Source organism: Hyperolius riggenbachi, chromosome 5 (genome assembly GCF_040937935.1).
Source record: "Hyperolius riggenbachi isolate aHypRig1 chromosome 5, aHypRig1.pri, whole genome shotgun sequence".
NCBI classification, from domain to species: Eukaryota; Metazoa; Chordata; class Amphibia; order Anura; family Hyperoliidae; genus Hyperolius; species Hyperolius riggenbachi.
This window is the reverse complement of record NC_090650.1, coordinates 412,172,892-412,195,641: the sequence shown is the minus strand read 5'-3', so window position 1 is coordinate 412,195,641 and position 22,750 is coordinate 412,172,892. Positions and strand designations below refer to the sequence as shown.

The window sequence follows — 22,750 nt, the reverse complement described above, 5'->3', positions numbered from 1 at the left end:
TATGAAATGAGTTATTGAAAACTCAGAAAATTATGGCTGGTGTAAATAAATCAAGAAATTGACAATCTAACCTATACCATTCAATTTTCTGAAAAAATGGTGGGAAATCTCTGTCACTCATTTGGTGCTCTGAAACATAGATGCATAGCTCAGACACTGTCTCATATTGACCTGAGGAAGCGGGCAGGTCGCGTGAAACGCGTTGTATTTTTTATTGGTGTCTAACAATAAACATCTTAACCTCTTATCACGAGGTAAAGCCCCATCTACACGATACAATTTGTTTGTGTGATCCGATCGGATCGAATTCGTTTGATCGATGAAATCCGACATGTCCAATCGGGATTCGATTCTATCGGTAGTGTGATCGATTTGCCATTGTTTTGCAATGACACTCGACCAAACTATCGAATCCCGATCGGACATGTCGGATTTAATCGATCAATCGAATTCGATCCGATTGAATCGCACAAAAAATTATATCGTGTAAATGCTGCTTAAGACTGTTCCTATTTCTAACCTCCGCTCACTACATATTGTATCACAATTGGGGCACCTCCTCCAATCTTGCCTTTGTCACTCCCGATCAACTTATACATTAAAAAAGAGACCTTTGATTAGCTTTGTTGTTCATATTTAGAAAAAAAATCCCTTTTAATTCTTCAGAACAAGTGAAGTGATTGTTTTTATCAAGTATTTCAGTGGGAAAATTGAATCTTTTTATTTTATTGTGTGTGGCCACCTTTCTGTTGATTAATTATCAATAACAACACACATACATCCAGGTTTTAATTTAGTATTTAGCTAAATTGAATGATTCTGCAATGTTTCCAGTATGTTAATCTACAGAAGATTTGCATAATTAATAATACATTTGTAGAAAGAAATGTGATGTATTATTTTACCCAAGAAGGAGTATAGATCATCTACAAGAAAGCGTACACAGTGACAGACTTATGATCAGACGCTATAGAGGAGATCTCTTAAACTCAGTCTTAAGCTAAATACTCAGAGGAAGATGGCTCTAGCAACATCCCCCTGACGACAAGTGTTATACCATCCATCTTCCAGCCGGCGGGTACACGAAACGTCGCACGACAGGTGCGAATGGGAAGTCAAGTGATTCCTTGTAATGATCTGCGGTCGATTTCCACCGACAGCGCACTCCAGGTGCGCTGAAGCAGATGGAAATCCCCACAATCACGGAAGAAGTGTACCCAGTATGTGCAAACACATATGCAGAGGGAAGTAACGATCCAATTTGTTTTGTCCAATCTTACCAAATCTTTATAGTGGAAGGGTAAACTGAGTGAATATATTGAATGGAGCTTTTAGGCAGTCCCTTATATTCCATAGAGAAGGTAAAACTGTACAAAAAAATTGAATCTTTAGTAGTCACCTTAAAGGGAACCTGAAGCGAGTAAAATTATTTAAAATAAACACATGACGTAGCTGCAAATGAATATTACATACTTACCTCACCGTCAGTTCCTCTCAGAAGCTCACCATTCTCTTCTGACAGTGATCCCCTCCAGTTCTGACAATATTTTGTCAGAACTGAAATATACCCGTTGCTGTGAGTTATATATCAGCAGCTGTCAGTTACAACTGAATGTGTAAGGTAATGTCAATGTTTCCCTATGGTTTAAGTGGGTGATATTACAGTGTAACAGTGTGCTGACCAGGAAGCTGTTATAGGGTAATAGCCTAGGGTAACCATCACTGGCAGGGCGAGGCTACATACCAATATACAGCAATATATAGATGTAGAATGTGTTCCTGATGCTGAAACCAGTAGCTAGCCGACAAGAATTCCTTTCACTGCATTTACGTTGGCAAAAGTTGACTTGTGATTGGTTATCAGCAGACACTGCACTTTCCACAGCACTGGCCACATATGTGAGAAGTTAGTAATGTAAGCAACATTTCCATGCATATAACTCATACAGGTTCTTACCCGTGACGCTGTTGCCTTGGATGTGAGCCCACGGACAAGCTGAAATACAGAGAGGTATGAATGCAAAGCACCTAGTGTCTTCACAGGATATCAGCATAACTTAAAGGTTTGCCTGCTGAAAGAATTATGATTAATACTGCCAATAATAACATAAATGAAAACTTACTATGCCTGGTTTGCCAGTATTTGCTTTTATGAATGCATTAGTTCTTATTGACTTTTTTTGCCGCAGGATAAGCTTAGGAGCTCTGGGCCCTCTCAAGCTCGAGAGCTGCAGCCACTAGAGCACATTCAATAGGCCACTCTGCAGTATTAGGGAGTCTTGCCCAAGGACTCCTTACTGAATAGGTACTGGCTTACTGAATAGGTAGAGGCAAGATGGTCTTCTATGTCAGAGGAAGGGCCCTTTACCAGTACACTATCCAGCCACACTTTTACTAGTGCTTGATAGACTGCAGCAAGGTTGGAACCTCTGTTTTTATTATCAGTGTTGTTCTTATTGAAGAGATTTTAAGTGTCACAGAACAGAAAGTAAGGTGAAATCCCAAATCATCACCCAATCATGCGCCTATTTCAGTTACAGCTGTCAGAGCTTGGGTTTCCACAACCACTGGGGAGATTATTTTCAACTTCCTGTTGGGTCTGTGGGACAGGAAATGGGGGGAAATATTTCCAGTAGGCAGAGGCATAACTACTGGGGTAGTAGCCTCTGCAGCTATAGGGCCAGGGACCTAAATTCTTATCTTCCCTCCACCCTAAACAGGTGTGTTCTCCCTGGCTATTAGTGATGGTCATATCTGAGAGAAACTCCTGGAGAAGCATGTGATTTGTTAGATCAGCTGATAGATTTGAAAAGCTCTGATTTGCCATGATCACATCCCGCTTTAGCACATGGTCATGACTAGCATATCAGAGACTTACTGTACATATCTATCCCCCGACCAAACTGATCACATGCTTCTCCATGAGTTCTTCTAGACACGACCATCACTACAGGCCGTGGATGCACAGGGGGATGGCCATTAAAACCTTGCTGGGAGGGCCCGTGATCTGTGGTTAGGGACACAGACAAACAGAACTACTGTCTTTTCTCAATTCACAGCTAAAAAAAACCCCAAAAGGGTATTTGGAAGAAAATCAGATCACATTTTACGCACTGGCTGATGCCGTCTCGCAGACAAATGTGATAAGTTCATTTTCTATCTTCTTGAAGCCGTCAAAGTCATCCACGAAGAAGACGTGTCTCTCGCTGGGCTTGCTGCCAATGTTCACCAACTCGTTGTAGTCTGCGTCCGCCACGCCGATGGCAAAAATGCTGAAGCCTGGGAGGAAGAGAAGGACACAGACTGGGTGAGGCAAACAGCTTTCATCTCCTCTGAGCAGAAATATAGAGAGAAAATGTGGTTAGTCACAGGACACGGCCTGCTTCCCGCTGTGTGTGGAGGGAGCAGCCAGGAGAGGCTCAGTACCGCTTATTCTACAATCTAATTATAGGACTGCACATCCCCAACAACATATCAAAGGAGAGATAGAGGCTTTTATTGTCAATGTGACCCCAAAATGAACTTGTGTAAACTTGAGCAAAATAAACTGAACATACTAGAACAGGCATGGGCAAACTTGGCCCTCCAGCTGTTATGGAACTACAAGTCCCATAATGCATTGCAGGAGTCTGACAGCCACGGTCCTGACTCATAAAGGCAAATGCATTGTGGGACTTGTAGTTCCGTAACAGCTGGAGGGCCAAGTTTGCCCATGCCTGTACTAGAACTACATAACCAAGGTTTTTCAGCATCATATTAAAAAACTAATGGGGAGGTTTCAAAGGTCTAGGTGCAGGGCCACAGACTACCACTGTCCGCCTACTTCCTTCATAAGCCCCACCTCCTGTATAACTCCTAGTTTCTTTTGGTAGACCGGAGATAACCTAAATATAGTTTTCACCTGCAAGGATCAATTGAAAGGGTGGCTAATAGCGATGCACATGTCTAGTAGAACTCATGGAGACACATGTGATTTATTTGATCAGCTGATAGATTTGCAAAGCTCTGATTTGTTGTGATTAGATCCTGCTTTAGCACATGGTCATGACTAGCATATCAGAGACTTACATATCTATCACCTGACCAAACTGATCACATGCTTCTCCATTAGTCCTCTTGGAAATGACCATCACTAGTAGTTAGATCGCTGTATCTGGAAGGGATGCTAAAGCTTTGCACACACAGATGAGGACTGTCGCCCGGAAGGGATCAGGACTCATTCCTCCAGATGATAGTGCTGAGCCTCCAGGATAGCGAGCTGTTGCTATGGAGGAGGGCATGGCTGATAGTGCAGCACATGACAGAGCGGCACAGAGTGGGCGGGGTGAGTAGGGGGAACAATGCTCTCAGCCAGCACTTGGCTGAAACGATCCATGAGGCTTACAGCTGCACGAGGCACCGAGTGATGTTGGGGGCTGCTGTACACATGCTAGATTCTCTTCAGAGGAAACCCTGTCCTGCTGCCTCAGCCGATAACCATCTATCACGTGTACAAGGCTTAGTCTAATCTTCTTGCAGGAAGATGGGTATGTGAAGATGTTCTATACACTAATTGAGGCACTGTGTACTCTAAACACCATACTGTTTCCGTGATTACAAAGAAGTAGGAAAAATAATCAAATGGGGCTGCCTGTTGAAGAGAAAATGTGATTAAAGGGCCATTATCACAAAAAAAATTAAAAGTTTAAACACGTGTACATATATGGTACTATTAAGAAGTACTGTATATTTCTCTAAGATTAAAACAAAACTATAAATTATTTTTCTTTTATGCTGCTATCACTTACAGTAGGCAATAAAAATATGACAGACCTGACAGGTTTTGGACTAGTCCATCTCCTCATGGAGGATCTTTAGTATATACTTTATTCTTTACAAAAGCATTACCTAAAAAGGATCTAAACAAGGATATTGACTAGCCTCCCTACGTGCAGCATAGAGTTTTTTGCAGTTGATTGAGCAACTGCCGTTCAGTAAATGCTTCTAAAAATAAAGAAAATCCTAAGAATCCCCCATGAGGAGATGGACTAGTCCAAAACATGTCAGATTTTTACAACCTACTATAAGTGACAATAACATAGGAAAACAAGTAATTTATAGTGCATTTTATTCTGCAACACATGTGAATCTACATGCATACATGTATTTTACATTTTACAACTTTTCATGATTGTGGTCCTTTAAAAGACCACTATCGTGAAAAATTGTAAACTTTAAAATACATGTAAACACATACTGTACAAATAAGAAGTATGTTTCTTCCAGAGTAAAATGAGCCATAAATTACTTTTCCCACGTTGCTGTCACTTACAGTGGGCAATAAAAATGACAGAACTAGCCCATTTCTTCATGTGGGATTCTCAGCAAGTCTTTTCTTTTATATAAAGACATTCCCTGAAAAGGATTTATACAATGATGCCAGCCAGCCTCCCTGCTCACCGTACACTATTTTGTCAGTTGGACAGAGCAACAGCCATTCACTACGTGCTTTTGAAACTAAACAAAACCTTGAGAATCCCCCATAAGGAGAGAGGCTAGTCCAAAGCCTGTCAGTTCTGTCAGATTTCTGCTGCCCACTGTAAGTGAATGCAACACAGGAGAAAAGTAATTTATGGCTCATTTTGCTCTGGAAGAAACATACATTATTTATTAAGTGGAAAAGGAGGCACAGTACCTGGCACCAAATGCAGCAGGGCAGACGCACCGGAGATGGGAACCAAGAGCGTGCACGTCCAGAAGACAGCTTTGGATCCAATGAAGTAGAAAACAAGGAAGGAGGCACCGCTTCTTTTGTAAAATCCCTTTAATCCGGTGGGGGAAGATGCAGGTACATGGCAGTGGGGGCAACAGATGCCTGACAGCTGTTTCGCTGGCTTAAACCAGCTTCTTCAGAGGCAGAATCTGCCTCTGAAGAAGCTGGTTTAAGCCAGCGAAACAGCTGTCAGGCATCTGTTGCCCCCACTGCCATGTACCTGCATCTTCCCCCACCGGATTAAAGGGATTTTACAAAAGAAGCGGTGCCTCCTTCCTTGTTTTCTACTTCATTGGATACATTATTTATTTATTGAACTATTTATATAGCGCCAACATATTATGCAGCACTGTACAGAGTATATTGTCTTGTCACTAACTGTCCCTCAGAGGGGCTCACAATCTAGTACCTACTTCTTATTTGTATGTCTCTACATGTATTTTAAATGCTATGATTTTCCCTATAGTGGTCCTTTGAATGGCACTGACAAATGTTATAACATTTGTAATACTATTAGAGCAAAGTAGCAATGATTCAGTCACATTCCATAGTAAATGAGTGACTTTAGCCCGAGCGCTTCACATTGGAGCTTTTTCTTCCATCCTCCCCTCGCTGCAGTTTAATGAGTGGGGATTCTGATGTTTTGGGTACAGCGGGCCCTCCAGAGATCACAGAACTCCCGGCTGTTTTCATTTGTCGGGTGTTTTTGTGATTGAATTATAGAGTGTTTTAACAGTCGGTAGGGAGCTGCCACTCACAGCACCATCTCTTGTCAGCGTTCTTTCAGCGCTCCGCAGGCCTATCATTCATAACCCGCTACTATTGTCTGAGATTTATGAGAACTCTCCCAGCTCAGAGTGAAACGAGGGAGACTCTGCAGAGGTCTAATATCTGCGCATTTCAACAGCTCATAATAAAGCCATTCATCAGAGGCTTAGAGCCAAAGTGTTTCATTATAGTTCAGTGTAAATCCTTGCCAGAGCTTCAGTGCACTGCTGGAAGGTGCTGTCAGACAGGAGCACTCCATTCCACAATACTGAATGAGAGGCTCACCGAGAATGACACAAGGGTCCCATATTCAACTTCCAGCCAGGACACTGTCTGCATGGAGTTTGCATGTTACCCTTATGTATGCATGCAATTCTTCTGCGTACTCCAGTCCCCCCCCCCCCCCCCATCCTCAATTGTCAAAAGTGGTAATAAAGGGAATGAACAGGAGAGAGATATAGCAAGAAACAGACTACAGAAGGGTGGTTGGAGGAGAAGATAGCCGAGCCCGATCGTATCTGCTCTACTGCACAGGTGCGAGTCCTTTGACCCTGCACAGTAGAGCGGATACGATTGGGTTCGGCTATTTCCGCCTTACCCGAACGAAGAGCCGCGGTAGGTAAATATTACTCGCACCTGCACACCCTTGTCAGCCTTTGCCGACGGACTTTCCGGGGAACGCAGAGCTGGATTCCCCCAGCCTACGGAGGAGGGGGGAGCCTCATTGGGACCCTGAGGCTTCCCTCTCGCAAGGTAAGTATCCCCCAGAGGGTTTTTTTCCAGTACAGAGTCTCTTCTACATTCAGTATACATAGAAAGGCAGATAAACACATAAATCTCACAAGGCTCTAGGACAGTGATGGCTAACCTTGGCACTCCAGCTGTGAGAAAACTACAAATCCCATCATGCCTCTGCCTCGCCGAGTTATGCTTAGAGCTGTCAGAGTATTGCAATGCCTCATGGGACTTGTAGTTCCACCATAGCTGGAGTGCCATCCATTGTTAGCCATCACTGGTCTAAGACTTCTCTAGAGCAGCCTTTACTCTTTGAAACTCCCTCCCTCCCTCCCTCCCATGAGGCTTCCCCCCACCTTGGTGGCCACTAATGATAAAATTTGTAGAACTATAATTTACAAACGATTTTTCATATGAACGATCGGAAATCATCGTTTGGGACCATTAATGGGCAAAAATCTCCTAACCAATCCGGTCAGATTAATGAAATCGATCCGATAGAGAAAAGGGAGTGAATAAAACAGGAAGATAGGGAAGGGGATGAAAGCGAAAGAGACATGGGCAGGGAAGATAGAGAAACTCAGGAAGGACAACAAGGGAGAGAAGGAGGGGGCGGCACAGTGACTGAAGGGAAGTGGGAGGATGTTAGGAGGTATTTTTACCAGCCTGGTACACATAAACTCTGAATGTAAGCAGGCCCAGATTTGTACTCTTTACTGCCCAAGGCCAACGTCATCAGCTGCCCCCTTCAGTATAGGTAGCGAGATAACTCCTCCCCCCTTCCCTCTAGTATAGGCAACCAGATGACCCCTACCCCCCCTTCCCTCTAGTATAGGTAACCAGATGACCCCCCCCCCCCCTTCCCTCTAGTATAAGTAGCCTGATGTGACCCCTTCCCCTCCAGTATAGGTAGCCTGATTACAATATATCAGTTTAACAGTTGCGCTCCCCTGTTTCACCCCTGCCCCCTAAATATAGACCTGCTGCAACTCTTTTATACGCTACATGCACGTCCCAGTAAAAGACACAGTTCTTGTAGAGTGTGCTACCCTTCTGCATCAGGGCCGGATTTCTGGGAAGGCCACCAAGGTCAAGGCCTAGGGCGATAAAAATCAGCAGGGCGCTGGACTTTGAGAGATAAGAGGTCACATGTCAAAGTAAATCATCTCTCCTGCTTTGCTCTGGTCTGCCTGAATTCCGGAGATCCCTGCATCTCTCTCACTTGTGTAGAGTGTGTTTGAGGACAGTCAGTATGTGTTGTCACTGGATGATTATGTTGTATGTATGATGGTGGGGACATACAAGCTGCTGTGAGAAGTGCCAGCCTGGGTTTAGTAGCAGAACTCTTGAGTTCTGTAAGTTTTTTCATGCACAAATTCAGAATCACAAACAGGAATCTTCTCCCTCTGCGCTGTCAGATTTATTACTGGTCTGGTCAGCTCTTAAAGACCTGTGATCTGTTGAATTTATGGTTTGTTTGTTTGTTTTTTCCTAGGGAATGACCACAGCATTCTCTTTGCTACAGCTTAAAGAGTAACTTTCAGGCTGCAGAAGCTAATTTAAACCTCTATTCTCCTGTGTTAAACAGTTTAGAAGGAAGCCAAAAAGGCATTAGTGAAGATAAAAATCTCTCTTACCTTTGATGTGTGCTTATCAGAAAAGCTGTTAGACCCAAGCAGGACGCAAGCCGCATACTATACTGCAAAGCATTCTGGGGCCCTCCCCTCGGCTGCTAATGAGACGTTACAGCAGCTTGTAATCAGTCCAGCGCGTAGCACTGATAAATCTCCGGGCAGAGTACACTGCAGGAGTCCGCTATTGTTCCTAGCCACATGGCTAATTAATATTCACTGCACACTGTGTTATTCAGTACGAGCTTTTCTGTGATCAGGAAGCAGGGAGGACATGACGACACAATTGGCTTCATAGAAGACAGAAAAACATGGAACCTGCCATGAGCTGTCAGGAGCATCAATCTCTGCATATACTATATAAAAATTCTGTGAAGTACAAACGTGGACGGTGAAATGCATATGTAATGTAAGTACAGCCAATCTTTAGCTACTGATATATGTGTTTATTTTCTCTGAGACCTTATACCTAACAGCTCCTCTTTAACTCTTTCCTGACTCATTTTAGAAGAGCATTGTACTTTGCTAGCTATCAGTGAAACAGGATGGCAATTATATTACATTTATTTATATTTGCAAAACAAACTATACATCTCCTTCTGATGCTGAATGTATATATAGTTGTGTGCTTTAACATCTTGTTAGTATAAAGTCTACAAACATATACTGTACAAAGTCTGAAGAAGCCAAAGGCTCACTTTTTTATTTACAGTTAGCTAATAAATGTTATCATTCTGTTTTAATAACTTCAAAACTTCCTACTGACTCATCTGTCCTTCCTTGCATTGCCCCAAGTACTATATTGTCACTGTTTAAAGCACATCTATGTCAGCATGTGTGGTTTTAGATATTCTACTCACATGTTCTCTGTTTTGGATGAGCTTCTTTCAATAGCGCTGCCCTGTCACCTGTTTGTGGCTCTGACTGTCTGTAGCCAGTCGCACAGAGGACAAAGAAGCAGCACATGCTCTGGCTACTCGTGCTCCTTGCAATTTAGCACTCAGATGTGCACAGCAGCCGAGGCCGGGAATGCTTTGGGCATGCACTGCTTCTTTGCCAAATGAGGGGCAAAGCAGCAAAATGGAGGGGAGCTCATTCAAACCAGTTATTGCTACTCAGAGGGTTGGAGAGAATTTGATGGGGGGGGGGGGGGGGGGGGTTGGTGTCAACTGGCCTAGGGCACTTGGAAGTACAAATCCGGCCCTGTTCTGCATATATTTACGGGTTAATCCTAACAGTTCCCACTGTATTAGTATACATTCATTGCATCCTCCTCCACTTAAAGGCCACTGGTTGTCTAGGTGCTCCAAGGGTCATCAAGGAAGCTAGGAGCTAGGAAGCTTTTTTACTTCATGTTTGTGAGTAGATTTCTTAAACTTTATTGAATAAATCAAGTGGATTTACACTATTGGAGGGTGACAGAGGTGATCCCGCAATAGAACCTGCACTGTAGGGCCCCCATAGGGTGATGGTCTCCGTGTGCAAATAATACAGACAGAGCGCACTATGTCTTTCCTCTTTTTTGTTTTTTCTATGTTTCTTGTCCTTAATGACCGATTCCCTTGGAGCACCCGGACAACCAGTGGCCTTTAAGTGGAGGAGGATGCAGTGAATGAGGACTAATACAGTGGGAACGTTTAGGATTAACCCGTAAATATATGCAGAAGGGTAGCGCACTCTACAAGAACTGTGATAGGTAGCCTGATGACTCCCTTTCCCAGCCCCCCTCTTTCAGTATAGCTCGACTCCACACCACTGCAGTCATCAGTGTCACTCACTTCTCTGCTCGTCTCCTGTGCAGAAGTGTCCTCTTCCCCTCCGTCTCCAATGCTGCCCAAGTCCATGGCCGTCGCCACAATGCAAACGTGCACAGAGAGCAAGGTGGCTGCTGCACAAGCGGCTCGTCTGATCTCCCTGCATTGCAGCATTTGCAAGCTTGCAAGTGCTGCACCAATTTTAAATGCACCAATTTAGCCTGCTGCTTTGGTGCCCTTGCTCCTTTGGTGCCCTAGGCCATGGCCTAGGAGGCCTTGGCCTAAATCTGGCCCTGAATGTAAGACGTACTTACTGTTACTGTAAATCATGTGTCTTCCACTTCACTACATTCTCAAAAGAATTGTGAACACAGGTGCAGGTGGGTCTGTGCATATTTGCTTTAAAGTCACTGTGAGGTTCATGCGGTAACATTTGCATTGTTGGTGGCAGGCGGCACAGGCTTTTGAGTTATGACAACGTTTGCATTGTAGGTGGCAGTTTAGTGTGGGCAGTGTGGCTGTGGGAGGAGGCTTAGGGTGTGGTGCAGCAGCTTAGGGTATCCATGCATACTTACAGCTTTTGTTTAGTATGTAGGATTATTATTATTTAGTATTTATATAGCGCCGGTATCTTCCACAGCGCTGTACAGAGTATATTGGCTTGTCACTAACTGTCCCTCAGAGGGACTCACAATCTAATCCCTACCACAGTCACATGTCTATGTATATCGTGTAGTGTACGTATTGTAGTCAAGGGCCAATTTAGGTGGAAGCCAATTAACCTATCTGTATGTTTTTAGGATGTGGGAAACTAGAGTGTCTGAAGGAAACCCGGGTAGACAAAGGGAGAACATTCAAACTAACTCAGTGCAGATAGTAATAAACCTCTGCTCACAGTGGACATTCTTAGCATCAATTTGTATTCTATCACTTTTGATCCATACAGCAATATACGTCTCTTACGACAAAATGGTTCTGGCAAGATGGAGAGGTTGTGTCTCAACCATATTCTATGTCATACATCACACGGGTAAGCAGGATCTAGCTGTCTTCTGCAAATATTGCCCGTACCTTCCAGATGCATTGCTTTAGCAAACGTCATGGTTTCATCTTGAGATCGTCCATCGGTGATCACCACCAAGACGCGGGGCACACCCTTCCTCATGCCCGATTCTGCGTTGAAAATGTCCTCTCGCACGTGCTTGATCGCCCGACCTGTCAAGCAAAGGGTGGGAAAGAACATTTACTTCTGGAAAACTGCCCAAAGATGACAACTCATACCATCCAATCAGGATTGAATTTTGATGAAATTGGATCGGTTGCTACATCTATCATCATGTATTGCATGTGATCAATTTAGGACAATATCTGACAAAAATTATTTGGAAATACATCTGACAAAGCCAAAATTATTCAGTATTAATGTATATAATGTAAAATAGATGTACTGTATACTAATCTTAGCAATCAGCTCAACTTTGTGGTTTCTACTTAACTAACCTCAAGTATTTGTAGACTGACTCTCCATTGATGAAGCTGGTAATAAGGCTGGGAGAGGGGAGGAGAAGTGCTAAGTAGGGAGAAGAAAACCTCTTGCTCCATGTAATATGCCTCTAAAGCACTGACAGAAAACACAGATTCAGCTAAGCTGCCCTGATTTTTTATAAGCATTGTACTGGCTTTTTACACTATTTATATTTTATTTTAAAAGTTTTAAACCTTAGGTAGGCAGAAGTGGGGCATTCATAAAAAAAAAAAGGCGCCTAGTAGAATATCAGTAAAATTACTGAAATTCTGCTACTTCATGCCAATAGTAAAATATCAATAATCTTTCATTCCAATAGTAAACTATTGGTAATCTTTAACGATATTTTACTATGTCTTAATCCAACCGTACTCTCACACAGAACCTTCTCTCTACTGATGCCTAACCCTAAGACCTCTCTGATGTCCCTCTACCGATGCCTAACCCTAAGACCTACCTCAACTGATGCCTAACCATAAGACCTCCCTCTACCGATGCCTAACCCTAACATCTCCCTCTACCGATGCCTAACCCTAACATCTCCCTCTACCGATGCCTAACCCTAAGACCTCCCTAAACTCCCTCTACTGATGCCTAACCCTAAGACCTCCCTCTACCAATGCCTAACCCTAAGACCTCCCTCTACAGATGCCTAACCCTTAACCCTAACCCTAAGACCTACCTCTACAGATGCCTAACCCTAAGACCTCCCTCTACCGATGCTTGACCCTTCACCCTCCCTCTACGATGCCTAACCCTAAGACCTCCCTCTACCAATGCCTAACCCTAAGACCTCCCTCTACAGATGCCTAACCCTTAACCCTAACCCTAAGACCTACCTCTACAGATGCCTAACCCTAAGACCTCCCTCTACCGATGCTTGACCCTTCACCCTCCCTCTACGATGCCTAACCCTAAGACCTACCTCTACAGATGCCTAACCCTAAGACCTCCCTCTACCGATGCTTGACCCTTCACCCTCCCTCTACGATGCCTAACCCTAAGACCTACCTCTACCAATGCCTAACCCTAAGACCTCCCTAAGCTCCCTCTACTGATGCCTAACCTTAAGACCTCCCTCTACCGATGCCTAACCCTAAGACCTCCCTCTACCGATGCTTAACCCTAACATCTCCCTCTACCGATGCCTAACCCTAAGACCTCCCTAATCTCCCTCTACCGATGCCTAACCCTAAGACCTCCCTCTACCGATGCCTAACCTTAAGACCTCCTTCTACCAATGCCTGACCCTTAACCCTCCCTCTACCGATGCCTAACCCTAAGAATTACCTCTACCGATGCCTAACCCTAAGACCTTCCTAAGCTCCCTCTGCTGATGCCTAACCCTAAGACCTACCTCTACCAATGCATAACCGTAAGACTTCCCTCTACCGATGCCTAACCCTTAACCCATCCTTTACTCATGCCTAACCCTTAGTCCCCCCAGGTGGTGCCAAACACTTAAAGCCCCCCCCCCGGTGGCACCTAACACTTAACCACCTCCCCCCCCCCCCAACCTTAAGCTAAACTCCCCTCCCCACCACCACCATCACAAAGCCGGGATTTGTGGCTAAGAAGGGAAATGAAAACTAGTCAGACAACTGTGTGGGGGATGTTCTAGGAACCTGGACTTATTCTAAGGTTAATGTTACTGCAGCTGCATGCATGCAACCTGAGCATGTACACAACAGCATACATGAATTATTAGTGTGGGAAAGTGTTGCCACCCCTCTCGAGTTTAAAAATATTCCCTCACTTCCTGAGAGTACCAAACAGGAAGTGGGAGACACTTCCTGCTTAGTACTCTCAGGGAGTAAATGAATCTTTTGACTGGGGATGCCAACAAAGGATTTAACCCTTCTTCACTGTGTCCAAGGTCTCCAAAAATAAAAACTTTATTGGGCATTCCCCTTTAATCGCTATTCCAAAGTATGGAGCTATTGGTGTAAATGTCATATTTGCCTAGCAAAGCCCAGAGGTCAGTCAGAATAAACAGCTTGGCAACTGTTGACACAAACCCCACCAAATCCTGTGTTAGTTCTACACTATTCACGTTGAATCTACAACAGCCCAGCCTGAGCCAAAATACATAGTCCTCAGGATAAATAACATAAAATTAACAGGAATTTATTTTATCGAGAGCCAAAATTCATTTATCTGACTCCACAAGATTTCCTCCGCTAGGCCAGACAGAAGTAAAGGGAGTGCATTGGAGGTTGCACATTACCAACCTGTTTTCGTGTTCCCGCCTTTGTATTGAATGGCCTGGATGGCAGCCAAAAGGGACTCCTTTGATTTATGTGAATTTAGCTTGAATTCTGTCCTTGCATCATCGCTGTACTGAGCCACTCCAACCTGAAAGGGAATAGTACTTTGTTTTGATATAATATAAAAAGTAAAACTTTTAGACACTTGTAACTTACGTTACTTGTAACAATAACGAGCTTTGTGCTGCATTAAAGAGACACTGAAGCGGAAAAAATATATGATATAGTGAATTGGTTGTGTACTATGAATAATTACTAGAAGATTAGCAGCAAAGAAAATATTCTCATTTTTATTTTCAGGTATATAGTGTTTTTTCTAACATTGCATAATTCTCTAATATGTGCAGATTACACAACACTCAGCATTTAAAATTATTCTTTCAGAGCAGTCTGTGAACTAATGACCTCTCCTCTGGCAGAGAAAAAGTAAATAGTTCAGGAACAGTTGAGATAATAAAAGTCAGAAAACAGCCCTCTCCACGACTTTGAAAGTCGTAGAGCTTAATGGCTTTTTTTGCATAGAGATAACAACTGGAGTTTCTTAACTCTTCCCGTACTGGAAACAATTAGACTGATGTATCTGATCTTAATGTTTTATTTCTTAGCTGTACTACACATACAAATCATAATATCATAATTTTTTTTCAGTGTCTCTTTAAATTGTCCGCCTTTCAGAGACCTTCTGCACCAAGTCTAACCTGTATCTTGTTGCTGTGCACAGTCTTGCCATTGTGTAAGATTATTTTTATACATTGAATTGTCTCTATAGCAACCTGATCTTGTCATAGAACAAACCTTTTCATCACCCAGTGTCATCCTCTTGCGTAACCAATTTTGTTAATTTCATAATTGTATTTTAACCTACAGCTTATCTCATTGATCAATAACGCGAGTTTGGAAACATCATGCACTAGGTGATATGCCTGTAAAACTCTTGACTACACTCATACACAATTCAACAAAAACAGTTTATTTTCCAATTAATCCAATAAAAATCATTGGTTCTGTAGAAAAATGTAATGTATTTATTTAGAACTTAAAGTGGGATACAACTCTGAAATAACATTCAATACAAATGTGTCTTCCTACTTTTTATTACCTATAAAGTTACAATATTTGCTTTTGAGCACAAGTAATTTTGTCTGTTTTAGAAATTAGAAGTTCCCAAAGTACAGTTTATCTTGTCTGAAAGCTGCCAATTCATTTTATTGCATAGCTGTTGCATTTATATATTTAAATTCACCTAGTAATCACTTCTCAGCTCTCTGCTTCTACAGCAGAAAAAGCTTATTTTCAGCACAGCTAGGAATGTAGCAGACAAAGGAATGTAAACAAAAGATAATGTTATCACCTCTTTGGATGTGGCCAAAAGCTGCCCACTGAAGCAAGGAGCTTTCCACTGAAGAATAAAGTGCTGTGTTTAACTATTTGAATGCAGGTCTGCTACAATTTATTTTGTGGTAGTAGATTTTATGCTGTAAATAATCTTTTAGATCAAAGATGCTGAGCTTCATACCACTTTACATAAGAAATGGAATAATGTTAATGGGAGTGAATACGGTAAAGCATTAGGATTTTTTGACACATTTAGTGGTGAAGTTTCAAAAGGCATTAAATGGGAGGCTCTGGTTTCGAAATAATTTAGCATTAGCCGAATGATGGAGGGAAAAAAATGCAGAAATACTACCAAAAACTGTTTGCCAAAATAGCAAACAAACAGGAACCACATTTCAAAACCAATCAGCCTAAAGCAGCTGCTTGCAAATTGGATAACAAAGCAATGTACAATTAATTGTCACAAGTCTTAAGAAATGGATCGGCACTCAATGGGAGTTGCTGCACATCGACTGACACGTCCTAATGTGGGAGGGTCCGATGGTGCAGGCTCAGTTACCCATCAGGCCCGCACATGACGGGGAGTGACTAAACTGGCCCACAGCTCTATTCTGTGATTGATTGGTTTCCCCCAGAGGGGTATTTAACCTTTCAGCAGCTTCAATAGAGTTATCTTGTTTGAGATAAGAGTGCTTATTCTAAGCTCAGAACTCGTTGTGCTGTAAATTTTTGGAATGTTTTGATGTCTCTCGGCTAGCAGAAGATACAGAAACTGAAAGCAAAAGTCCTCTGTTATTGTCTCACACTGCCCCCTAGTGGCCATAAATACACATTACAGCAGTACTATTTAGTAGTAAGCAAATGTAACAAATAACAAAACATGTGGTAAAATAAATTGGCCTGGAGCAGCTGCAAGCCTCTAAATAAATGGGCTGCTAAAGGTTTAAATGTGCACGAGAGTGCTTTTAACTTTATGGTGTTTGGAAAAAGATCGAAAAAGGATGTACAGGATGTACAGTCCGAAGCAGTGGGCCGTCCGTCGCTGTTTGTAAAACCATTTACCGTATGTGTATCCACAAATAAAAGAGCTTTTAATTGCAGCGGTGCTTCCGACCTCTGTTGTCTTGCAATTAATTGTCACGCATAAATATATCAGTCTTTGCAAAAATAAAAAACCTAACTGTACCCTGCATTAACATGATCTGTATCAGTAAGTTTTAATATGAAACATAATAGAAGACAGAAATGTGCAAACAAGTAAATATTTAAAAAAATGTATGGGATGAAAAATGGTAAATGTTTCCCTCCAATATTACAGAGCTGCTGTACCCTAACCAAGGCCGGTTTTATGCTTTTTTAACCCGTAGGCCAACTTTCTTGCAGCTTCCCTTGCATGTCCTGTACCCCCTCCTACTCCTTGTGCAGCCCCCTCTTCCATATGTAACATTCATGTACAGCCCCTTGGACAAAAGCTTCCTATTTGCATGTGTTGCTCCCTATTTTCAATCTCTGAATTCCATTTGCAGACTCTTCTTCCATATGCAGCAATCCCTCTCCCATATCCAGCCGCTCCTTAGACAGCTGCCACCCAAGGCCCGGGCCTTGGTGGCTTTTCCAGGAATCTGGCCCTGACCGTAACCCCTGGTGCCTTCCAGTAATGCTCCGCCCACTTTTCACAAAGCTGTTATGGTGCACTTCAAGAACTACACTGCTGGGATTTACCATAGCTCCCAACTACCCCTCTTTTGGAGGGACAGTCCCTCTTTGGGAGCCCTGTCCCTCTTTCCTCCTCATTTGTCCCTCTTTCAGGACTTTGTCCCTCTTTCTATGTAAATATATATATATATATCTACTAATAAATGTGTTTGATTGACTCTAAACTTTATTCTCATTCTTTAAATTGATATATTACTAATTTTAAAATGTTATTATGAAGTAAAATCAACCAAAATAGAAAGGACCAGTATGGTTTGAATTATAAACCAACATATTATTCTTATGAAATCTTTATCGTATGTGTGACTAGGGGTGTGACAGGGGCGCCGCGTGATCATGGGTGTGGCAAGGACGTGACTTAAGTGTCCCTCTTTCTCATCTCAAAAAGTTGGGAGGTATGGATTTACAACCAGGAAACTTCACAAACTATCTATCCTAAGAACAAGAGGCAGAATGAGTCAGCTGATCTTGTGTGTAATTAGGGAGGTGGTTTTACCTGAGTGCCCTCTGGGCTAATCTCATCGAATGCTCCAGCCGTGCTGTACAGGAAACGAGTGACCTTGTGAAAGTTTTCATCTCCGATACTCCAGGATCCGTCCACTAGGAAGACTAGATCAGCTCTGGCAGACTTACACACTGACAAGTTTAAAAAAAGAAAAGCAGAGAAGTTGAGTTACTTCTTGAAAAGTTTACTTTCATAAAATCTTCCCATCTACAATCATCCATACACAGATTTAAAGTATTAAGATGAAATGGGACCCAAGGAAAGGTAGTAGCTTTGGCTTCCTATTACAGTATTTCTAGTAAGCTGAGGCAAGAGATGGTTCAAAAAAAGGTGGCAGCTGGGCGCATTGACACCCACTAGGCCCTAGGAACCTGCCTAGGTTACCTTGTGGATGATCCTGCTCTGCACAGGCTAATCTACAACTCCTGAGGCTTCAAAGTGACCTTTCAATAGGCCCCATGCTTGATCAGTAGCACCCTTTCCCGTGGTTATGAGTGGACAAAGCAATGTACAACCTTTGCTAGTGCACGCCCCATTCTGACAGTTGCAGAGCCTGGTCTGTGCCTCTTGGAGATACCAATACCTCTCCCTGAGCTCTGCAACTTGATTTAAAGAGAACCTGAGCTGAAGCTAAGATTCAGAAAAATATACTTACCTAAGGAGAGGGAAGTGGGTGGGTCTTCCAGATGCTTCCCACTCTGTCTGCAGATCCTCCACCGCTGCTCGGGCTGAAACTGGTGCCATGCATGGATCAGACATGCTGCAAGATGTACGGCTGACATGCTCAATCGGGGGCGAGCCGGTAACGGCGCATGACATAGGGACACACAACAAACACGATGGAATCCCTGGTGCTGTCCCCCCTAATGTAAAAATTATGCATGAGTACGTGTGTGACGTTACGCCGGCAACCGCGTGGGGCATGTGTACGTGGACAGAGGCAGCGGAGGTCAACAACAGGTAAAGCATACTGCATGGGGCACATTTTACACTAGTGGGACAGGACCGAGGGTGGCGAGGTGGCGGATGTGGTGTCAAAATCGGGAATTTGCCTGCAGTGTCTGGGCAGCCGACAGACCTCTCTCCAAACAGATTTGATCACAGAGAGATCTGTCTCTTGGTTGACCTACCTATACATCGTCTGATGTGTGGTCACGTTTAAGGTGCATACACATACACAATCGGCAACCCTGTAGAATGTGCGCTAGACTTTAAGGTGGCCATACATTAGACGATAGCCACCAAATCCGGCAGATTGCCTGCCCACTCACTGCACATGGATTTCCAATAGATTTCAGAATGAAATATATTTGAATTCGCCCTAACGCCACCGCCTTCACCTGCCGTGCCCCCACACCTTGTAACATGTCTCCTCCCCCTAGGCCCGTGGTAAGTGTTGCTCCAACTCCTTCACCTGCCGTGCCCCCAGACCTTGTAACATGTCTCCTCCCCCCAGGCCCATGGTAAGTGTTGCACCACCTCCTCCACCTGCCGTACCCCAACACCTTGCAACATGTCCCCCCCCACCGGGCCCATGGTAAGTGTTGCACCACCTCCTCCACCTACCGTACCCCCACACCTTGTAACATGTCTCCTCCCCCCAGGCCCATGGTAAGTGTTGCACCACCTCCTCCACCTGCCGTACCCCAACACCTTGCAACATGTCCCCCCCCACCGGGCCCATGGTAAGTGTTGCACCACCTCCTCCACCTGCCGTACCCTCACACCTTGTAACATGTCTCCTCTCCCCAGGCCCGTGGTAAGTGTTGCACCACCTCCTCCACCTGCCGTACCCCCACACCTTGTAACATGTCTCCTCCCCCCAGGCCCGTGGTAAGTGTTGCACCACCTCCTCCACCTACCGTACCCCCACACCTTGTAACATGTCTCCTCCCCCCAGGCCCATGGTAAGTGTTGCACCACCTCCTCCACCTGCCGTACCCCCACACCTTGTAACATGTCTCCTCCCCCCCGCCCGTGGTAAGTGTTGCACCACCTCCTCCACCTGCCGTACCCCCACACCTTGTAACATGTCTCCTCCCCCCAGGCCCGTGGTAAGTGTTGCACCACCTCCTCCACCTGCCGTACCCCCACACCTTGTAACATGTCTCCTCCCCCCAGGCCCGTGGTAAGTGTTGCACCACCTCCTCCACCTGCCGTACCCCCACACCTTGTAACATGTCTCCTCCTCCCAGGCCCGTGGTAAGTGTTGCACCACCTCCTCCACCTACCGTACCCCCACACCTTGTAACATGTCTCCTCCCCCCAGGCCCATGGTAAGTGTTGCAGCACCTCCTCCACCTGCCGTACCCCCACACCTTGTAAGATGTCTCCTCCCCCCAGGCCCGTGGTAAGTGTTGTACCACCTCCTCCTCCTGCCATACCCCCACACCTTGTAACATGTCTCCTCCCCCCGACCCGTGGTAAGTGTTGCGCCACCTCCTCCTCCTGCCATACCCCCACACCTTGTAACATGTCTCCTCCCCCCAGGCCCATGGTAAGTGTTGCACCACCTCCTCCACCTGCAGTACCCCCACACCTTGTAACATGTCCCCTCCCCCCAGGCCCATAGTGAGTGTTGGAGGCTCACATGTCACACTAGCAGTAACTGTGACAGTCTGATGCAATCTTAAAAATAAAGCTAAACTACTAGTATTCATCATCTGTACTACATATACAATTCATTTTCTCATTATCTCATATTTTCATTTCAGGTTCATGCTAAAATAAAGTATATGTAGCTGCCAAAGTACGTTGGTATAAATCATGTTTATGGACGTATAGAGTGAGTCTTACCTTCTCGGGCAGGGGGGATGGTTGGAGGAGGGGTTGGAGGTCTGGTCGGTGCTGCAGTTGAAACAGGCACTATGGAAAGAAAAGAAACAAAGAGGTTAAAAACAATATATCCTATAGAATTAACTGTGAACGATGTTTAATAGCTGTGGGTTAATAATACATCAACCTACATGTTGTCTCCACAATGCTGACACCGGGGCCCTCTGTCTCCTGCATCTGAGCGTAGACGGTGATCCGGTATCTGGTGTTTGGATAGAGTTCATAGAAGCAGTGACGAGATGTCCCACTGGCCAACTGAGCTTCCTGCTTGGAGCCATCTGCAATGAGGCAATAAAGCCTAAGTCAGTGCAAAGAGGAAGACCATCGTTTTGTGCCTTGGCTACTCCATGATCAACTCCAACACAGTTGATTATACAGAGTACCCAGCAAGCTCATGGTGAACCAGAACTCCTAGGAGTGTGTAAGGGGCTACAATGGACCTAAAAGCCCTCTTACTAAAATGCTACGGAAAACAAAAGTATGCTTTCTTAAAACAGAAAGTATTTGCGATAATTCAGGTTGGAGTGAGCTTGAGATGTCTCCCAGAGCATCACTGCTGAATATATGCAAATTGACAGTGCCGAGGTTGGTTTGTTAGCAACGTTACACAAAAACACTAATATATGTTTCTAGCTATTTATTCAACAAAAGTGAAATTTCACTTTAAATTTTCTCTGCTATGAAGAACAGAGAAATGCCATATCACTTCCAAAGAGGAAAGACATTTACACCAGTTTATATGCCAGCAAAGCCTGGAAGGATTAGACAAGGAGGATGGAGATAACCACCAGATGGTGACTTTGGACTTTCTTCTTACGGATTCCTTCTTGAACTATTTGCAGTGACAGCACGTAGTGCTGGGCTTGGAAATGGCAGATGACGTAGTTGTGATACATGTAAGACTGCAGGCCGGGGTCACGGTAATAGCATGGTCCTCTTTGTGTTACATGAAGAGGACTTAATGTAGAGGTAAAGAAGGAGGTGACAATGATGCTGGTTTGTAGAAAGTGAAACTTTTGCTCAACACACCAACCAGCCCAGAAAACCATGGTAAATAAAATAAAGAGAGAAACGCAAAATGCAGCTATAATATTGGCCCATGAATGGGGTTCAAATTGAGGGCATGATTCACTAAGGTCCTTCAAGACCGGTCTACAGTGGAAGACCTACCACTGTAGTGCAGAGAATATATTTAAGTAGCCAATAATATCAAAGGATTGGGTGATGGAGACCTTAGAAAAAACACAGAGACAACGGGAGCCCAATAGTACAATACGTCACTTTAGGTTTTTTTGAGGAAAGAACTCAAATAGGGAATATACTCAAAAAGGTGGGTTGCATAAAGGGGCAAGACACTACTTGAAGCAGGTGGGGAGTATTAACCAGTCTCCACTTGGGTACTTCCAGGGATGGCTGGATGCAAGGTGGTCGCACTCTTGAAAAAAAGAGACTGGTCCTACAAGTGGCCAAGCCACTGTAGACTGTATCATCCTCCCCTTTTTTAAAGGCAAGGGAGGTGGGGTTAGCACAACAAGGGAGAAGAGGAGCCCATGATAGATAAAACTTTGTTAAAGTGAACCTCCGGACTAAAAATCTACTCAGCAGAACTGAAAAGGCTTGGTGTTTCTTTAACAGTTTCACAGTATAAGAACTTTGTTTTTCTTACCAAAGCATCATTTTTAGCTAAGCTCCACCCATCAAAGAAAACTGCCCAGGCTTTTTTCCCTGATGCTGTGCAAAGCATGATGGGATTTGCTATGTTATTCACGTTGACTAGCAACTGGGAAGGGTGATCAGCACACAGGACAGTTGGAACTGTGTCTCATGCTCCCTGTCACCTCCTCTCAACCAAAAAGATGGCTGCCCCCATGAAATCACAAACATTTGCCTGTTCTTTTAAAACAGGGTGGGTAAGAGATGATATTAC

At 44.0% G+C, this 22,750-nt stretch overlaps 1 protein-coding gene across 5 annotated transcripts in view; it reads right to left on the bottom strand.

Annotated features, from left to right (window-relative positions):
• The window catches only part of COL14A1 (collagen type XIV alpha 1 chain), a 430,812-nt gene that overhangs the window by 60,976 nt on the left and 347,086 nt on the right, over positions 1-22,750 (bottom strand). For all 5 annotated transcript variants that reach the window (XM_068237960.1, XM_068237964.1, XM_068237961.1 and 2 more), the window contains 7 exons: positions 20,955-21,101; positions 20,785-20,853; positions 17,980-18,119; positions 14,397-14,520; positions 11,712-11,855; positions 3,115-3,279; positions 1,958-1,996 (listed from right to left, as the gene is read on the bottom strand). In XM_068237960.1, coding sequence (XP_068094061.1) covers positions 1,958-1,996; positions 3,115-3,279; positions 11,712-11,855; positions 14,397-14,520; positions 17,980-18,119; positions 20,785-20,853; positions 20,955-21,101 — 828 coding nt within the window. The remainder of the gene's footprint in view (positions 1-1,957; positions 1,997-3,114; positions 3,280-11,711; positions 11,856-14,396; positions 14,521-17,979; positions 18,120-20,784; positions 20,854-20,954; positions 21,102-22,750) is intronic.